Source organism: Ceratosolen solmsi, unplaced genomic scaffold (genome assembly GCF_000503995.2).
Source record: "Ceratosolen solmsi marchali unplaced genomic scaffold, CerSol_1.0 scaffold56, whole genome shotgun sequence".
NCBI lineage: Eukaryota > Metazoa > Arthropoda > Insecta > Hymenoptera > Agaonidae > Ceratosolen > Ceratosolen solmsi.
In genome coordinates, this window is record NW_011948425.1 from 6459958 (window position 1) to 6466763 (window position 6806).

Consider the following 6806-nt stretch of genomic DNA (forward strand, 5'->3'; position numbering starts at 1 on the left):
GAGGCACCGGAGCGCGGCTCCTGGGCTAACAAAACCGAATTCCTCCTCTCGTGCGCCGGCTACGCGATCGGCATCGGAAATGTTTGGAGATTTCCCTACCTGTGCTACAGAAATGGCGGAGGTACGGTTCTTCGATTATTTTCAATTTTTTTGTTTTCGTAGCGCCGCGACCTTTTGGGAAGAAAGTGAGCTAGACGGTGTGTTGCCTCGGTCATTGCTGCGGCATTATCCTATCCATTCTTATCGAATAATGTACGATAATATGATATAATGATATTTTAACGAAACACAGGAGAAATGTGCGAAGGCTAAGATTAAATTGTAACCGAGAAAATGGCAGATTCTTACGAGATATTTCAACTCTTTCTTCCATCACTATTCATAACCGAATAAAGTATTAAATTTTGTATATCGAATTAATTTCATTCATTATTTAGACTCTAATAAGCCATTACATCAGCCTAGCCTTGTCAATTAATTTCAGATTTAATAGCCCCTTTACTTTATTTAACACAGATTGTTAAATAACGAATAAAAAATTTTATAAGTAGTTGAAACTGTGAATGTATTTTACTACAACAAAATCTATATTAGCTTGTACTTTAAATAGATTGTACTTCAAACTTTATAAGAAGCGAATTAGCCATAACATTCAACGATAAAAATGTTAAACTGCAATTACAATTGATATAATTACCTTCCACATACACATACAAATATATATATATATGCGCGTGTGTGAATAATAAAATTAATCAATAAATAATTCGAATGTGAAATCTAGCGTTTGTTAGATTGGAAATGAGCCTCAATCATCTGATTACCTTTGAGATAATGAATTATTTCGGACTATAAATTGCTACAGCTATATTATAAATTCTAAGAATGTAAAAAACGCATTCTATTCAGCGCGATCAAACCATCTAGAAGTCTTTAAAAAAAAAAAAAAAAAAATAAATAAATAAATAAATAAATAAATAAATAATAATAAAATTGTAATCAGTAAATGAAATTAGTACGATACAACTCTAGCTGCGTTTGTCATAACTCCTTATTATTCTTCATTCTCTCATCATTCAAATGTCCATCGCATAGTTATAAAAATAATAAGTATTTGCGTACAGTTAGGTATCGAATAACCTTTCATTAAAATTCCATGTTTACGGATATTATCGCTATCGATAATTGTTATTATGTCGCACAGGCTGAACATTAGGTGGGATCGACTGATACGGAAGTGGCTACTTCAAAAGCACAAGCTTATGCTAAGTGCTTGAAAGTAAATCATTAACGAAATAGATTTCTTTAAGAGTAGTAGAAGAATGTTCACTGTGTTAACAGTACTTCTTCGCTTTTACTCGAAGCGAATATATAGCGAGCAAATGGCGCACGGTTCCGTAAGTAAAGTAAGTGTCTTGGAAATCGAAAGGGAGCCGGACTGACGAGTGGCCGAGGTGAACTTTCCCCGCGTCCTTCCATTCGACAATATCGCGCGCGCGCGACAAAGAGGACGCATTGGTATGCTCGAGGAAAATGAAATTCTCCAAATACGTAGGAAAGAAACGTCGGTCCGCGAGCAAATGCGACAGCTCAATAAACAACACTGGTGTCTACTTTTATCTTGTCGCGCGATTCACCAGAACTTTCTGCGCATCTTTATTGTCGCGGCTGACAACAATCGCATGACTGTTGACAATGAGCGCTTTAATCGAGTAATTTCATTTGTTTCGTTTCTCTGCCTATAATCCCCGCCTCTATCTCTCTCTCTCTATCTCTCTCTCTCTCTCACTCTCACTCTCTCTCTCTCTTATACTCGTATTTACACAAATGCTTAATTCGGCTGAATTGTTTTCTGCGTTTAGAAAATTTTTTCTTCGTACCGATACCTTGGTTATCTCTCTCTCTCTCTCTCTCCCTCCCACTCTCCCGCTCTCTCGCTCTCTCGCTCTCCCCTCTTTTTCTTCTCTCCCTTTGTTGTTTAAAGCTACTTATGAGTTCTTTGTTTCTCTGTGCATACGTTTAATATGTAATCAAGTGCCTACATGCCCAAGCTCTTCTTTCATCGAAATTTACCATGTAATTCGGCCTTTGTTCAATGTCCCTATTATTTAATCATACGTTTTAAAAACATCAAGATATTGATTTGCATTGCGTTACATCACTTCTTCCTTTAAGCTTTAAACCTGCTTTTCTGCCTCCGTCGCTTTAAAAGAGAAACATTTAATAAACGTCGATATATGAAATTGTTAGTCTATTTGTAAAAGGAAATATATATTTTTAATTCGAACGATAATATTTCAATCGAACGGAAAGTTTAGCCTAAGCGATATATAAAATAATTATAAAATCCCGTGAGAACTAGTTTATCCAAAAGCTCCAACACTATGAGTAGTGGCCTATGCAATCGTCGTTATTGTATTAGAACGAAAGACAAATGAAATAATGGCAAATGAATCGAATGCCAGCCGAGTTGTTTTTGTTGCTTTTAATTGCAAAAGATCTTGAATTACAATTTACAGGAGCCTTCTTAGTGCCCTATCTGTTAATGCTGTTCCTATGTGGCGTCCCTCTCTTTTTCATGGAATCTTCCATGGGCCAATTCGGGGGTACCGGCTGCATAACGATGTTTCGAATGAGCCCATTGTTCAAAGGTAATGTCGTCGTCGTGCCGGTCGACCGAACCAATGGATCGCGTAATTCACACGTACTCTTACAACCCATCGTATTTCGGCAAATTTATGGACTTTAATTTCATGATGCAGGTGCGGGCTTCGCTATCGTCATTGTCAATATTATCTGCACGATGTACTACAATGTCATAATAGCTTATCCACTCATGTTTTTGGTAATGTCGCTAAGAAATACTCTGCCCTGGGAGGATTGCGACAATCCGTGGAACACGTATGGCTGTTTAAAGGTACGTTCCGATAAATTTATTATAATTTATTTAAGCGTTCGTTGCGAGAGCATAAGCTATTATCGCTTTTGTATGTGAATTATTGAATTATTAATTAAGTGGCTACTTGTAATGACGTTGGATTAACCTTACGTAAAATGTAAATGAAAATAAACGAGCTTTAATGTGAGAATTTCTACGAACATTATTTTTAAGCCATAATTAACGTTAATCGTTAATATAGCATTATGTAACTGTTTGTTTTGTTTTGATTTGTTTTATATATATATATATATATATATATATATATATATATGTTTTTTTTTTTTTTACTAATCTTCACTAGCTTGGCGGCGAAGTGTTTACAAAAAAAAATACAACGGATCAAATTCAATTGATTGAAAATACTAAAACACCCGCTGATGAATTTTTTCAGTAAGTAATTTATTTTTTAATATACTTATAATTTATATCTATGCTAATTTTGTATTTATGTTACCTGTCATGTCACCTCTCACGAATGAGATCGATTATTCAGGGGGAGAAGAAAAAAATAAACAAAAAAAGAAAACAGATAAATAAATAATTTCAAAAAATTACAATTTCAGTAATCACATTCTCAAGATATCCGACAGTATAGATGATATTGGCGGAATAGTTTGGCCATTATTCGTTTGTAACTTAATCTCATGGATTATAGTCTTTCTATGTATTTGCAATGGCGTTAAAACTGTCGGCAAGGTATATATACATATATATATATATATACTAGATATGGGAAAAAAATTCCTTTTTTATCGGCAATGGCTCGTTATAAAAAAATTAATGTAATTTTCCATTATAGGTTGTTTATTTTACCGCGACGTTCCCGTTTATCATCTTGTTCGTTCTTTTCATCAGAGGCGTCACGCTTCCCGGCGCCATGGATGGAATTCTCTTCTACATCATGCCGAAATGGGACGAGCTATTAAATTTAAAAGTACCTTTTTTCATGACATTTTTCAAACAAAATTTAACGGTAAATTTTTATATTTTTATCTAGCGATTGAAAGACGTCTTCCCACCCATCGAAACAAATTTAAATTTACATTAAATATACTATAAATATTATTTTATTATAAATTACAATGCGAATCCTATGATAACGATTGTTATATGTGTATATTAGGTATGGGCAGATGCAGCGATTCAAATTTTTTTTTCCCTTGGTCCTGGTTGGGGCGGTATCGTAAACATGGCCAGTTACAATCCATTTCAAAATAATAATCGATTGTAAGTATGATCAGATTGGTGCATTATAAGAACGAAAATTACATTCGTAGTGCCGTTCGGCTATTAAGAACCTCTTGCTGTTGAAACCGTATCCGTGAAACGTCAATAATTCAATTTTCACACTCTCGTGATTGATAACAACAGCGAGAGATTATTATGCGCTGTTATTATTGAATATCGATCAATCATAATATTTATATGAGTTTACATATCGTTCAGAGACTCGATATTAGTGCCCATTTTGAATTGCGGCACAAGTATCTTCGCTGGCTTCGTCGTTTTCTCGGTGCTTGGCTTTATGGCTTACAAAACTGGGCTTCCTGTATCAACGGTCGCAACCGGAGGTGAAGTTGCCTCTCATTTGTACGCCTCGTCGCAAGTTCAACCAATTCCTCTCTAATAAACATTTGAGTCTTTTAGGGCCCGGGCTTGCCTTTGTCACATATCCGGAAGCAATAACAATGCTTCCTTTCCCTCAATTTTGGGCTGTCCTATTTTTCTTCATGCTTTACCTCTTAGGAATGGACAGTTGCGTAAGTATTACCAATCCTTTTTACCATTGGCACATTCTTAAAATTCAAATGCCCAACAGTTTGTACAAATTGAAGCTATAATATCGAGCGTTACGGATGCATATCCAGACTTGAGAAAGCGTAAGCACATGGTTACCCTAGTGTCATTGGTACTTTTATTTCTGGGATCTATTGTTTTTGTTACAAATGTAGGTTAAAATTTTCATACACGCTCGTCAATGAAATCGTTAACAAAATGTTTGAAACGAACTTTATATAGGGCGGAATGTACATTCTTCAAATGTTTGATTGGTATGCTGCGTCGATCTCTGTTATCTCTATTTGCCTCGTCGAAGTAATTGTCGTAGGATGGACTTACGGTAAGCACTTAAAACTAGTCATTTTAACGACCTTAACGCAGCTCTATTTCTCTATTTCAATCTCAATATTAACGTCGCTTTATTCAATAACAGGCTGTGAGAATTTCGTTCGAGATGTCGAATTCATGATCGGGGAAAAATTGCACTGGTGGTGGCCACTCTGCTGGAAATATATAACACCTATTATATTATCCGTAAGTTTGATGTATTTGTTTAAAAAGAGCTTTCCTTCATTAATATTATCCTATGAATAAGTCAATAAATAAATGAGTAAATCAATCGATCGATCAATAAATAATATAGGCTGGCGAGGATGACGCATTTTTCAAAGATCTCGCAAACGGGCTCAAGTAAAGCGCCTTACACAAAGTACATATGAAATGCTTTTTTTCTTTCAGTTTATTTTTGTGACAACGATAATGTTCAATACTCGATTAACTTATAACGGAATCGCTTATCCGGAGTGGGCTGTCGCCCTCGGCTGGTGCTCGTGCCTTATCAGTATGCTGTGTATCCCTGGATACGCTATTTGCTACTTGACCTTCTCTAAGGTACTTTTATCACAAATAAAATATGCACACGCGCACACACAATACACACACATACACACAGTACACGCGCGCGCGCGCGCACACACACACACACACACACAACACACACACATACTACAAACAATACACACGCGCGCGCGTATATATATATATATATATATATATAAGTATGTATGTATGTATGTATGTATGTATGCATGTATGTATGTATACGTACCGTTGATTGATAAATTGGCATGGAGAACTGCTTGTTTCATTGTTACGGAAGCACGTTTAACTTTCATAGCACACGATTTGCATTGCGCAACTGCATGCTCGTTCGTCGGTTTTGGATTAAATTTTAATTATCCAATTTCAGAAATATTGCATTTAAGAAACATCGAATTTATCTACGTGTATTTACGTATAAATCCCGACGATATTTAACTTGAATCGCGTGCCCCTTTATATCATGCAAGTGTTTAAATGGTACGACAAAGTTTGAAATGCTTATCGTTGAAATTAAAAAATGTAAGCTAATCGTGCTAAGCCGCCTCGCCTTTTATTAATGATTCTATTTACTAATTAAATCAAAGATATATGTATATACACGCGCGAGCACACAATATTCTTACCATTTTTTTTATCATAAATATTATTATTTACGTAGGGAAGTCTGAAAGAAAAAATCGAATACGGGATAAATCCAACGAAAGAATGGGGACCTCAGAAGAAGGAGAACCGCGAAGCTTGGGAGAAATTTGTTAAAAATACACGAAGACTTTCTGATCGCTCGTTGGTCAATAGCGTTAAAGTAACAAAATGCTAAAGTAGGAGAGCGCCCAATAGATTAAGATTGTACGTAAGTTTTGATAAAGAGTACGATAATATGAAATTCATAATGAATGGCCCATCGAGCGTCCAACGATTGATTGCACCTTTAATTAAAAAAGAGAGAAAAGAACATTTTTTTTATGCGTTTGCCCTGAGCTGGGCTCGAAATATCGAATGACATACATGGATGTTTGTAAACATAAAATAGATATGGGCGCGCGCGTAAATATCATTATGTAAAACGATGTGAAATGTCTTTTATGATCCAGGCACCCATACAGACGCGTACAACGTTTGAAGTTGCCGCGATTGTTTAGCCGCGCGGATCGTAAGATAAAAAAAAAATCTTACGGGCTGCTTAAATTTCAAGTCGACTTTCGAT

General features: G+C 35.7%; 1 protein-coding gene across 2 annotated transcripts; it reads left to right on the top strand.

Annotated features, from left to right (window-relative positions):
* Window positions 1-2525: 2525 nt before the first annotated feature.
* Window positions 2526-6767, top strand: LOC105362968 (sodium- and chloride-dependent glycine transporter 1-like). 2 transcript variants are annotated; one of them, XM_011500527.1, is made up of 13 exons: window positions 2526-2651; window positions 2763-2917; window positions 3243-3331; window positions 3505-3637; window positions 3741-3875; window positions 4065-4168; window positions 4388-4512; window positions 4589-4701; window positions 4761-4889; window positions 4961-5060; window positions 5154-5254; window positions 5459-5611; window positions 6261-6557. In XM_011500527.1, the coding sequence occupies exons 1-13, from the start codon at window positions 2546-2548 to the stop codon at window positions 6417-6419; spliced, it is 1602 nt and encodes a 533-aa protein (XP_011498829.1). In that variant the 5' UTR covers window positions 2526-2545; the 3' UTR covers window positions 6420-6557. The 2 variants fall into 2 exon arrangements, with proteins under 2 accessions (XP_011498829.1, XP_011498830.1); XM_011500528.1 differs by lacking the exon at window positions 2526-2651 and adding an exon at window positions 6694-6767 and having other exon boundaries at window positions 2732-2917; window positions 6261-6448.
* The last annotated feature ends 39 nt before the right edge of the window (window positions 6768-6806 follow it).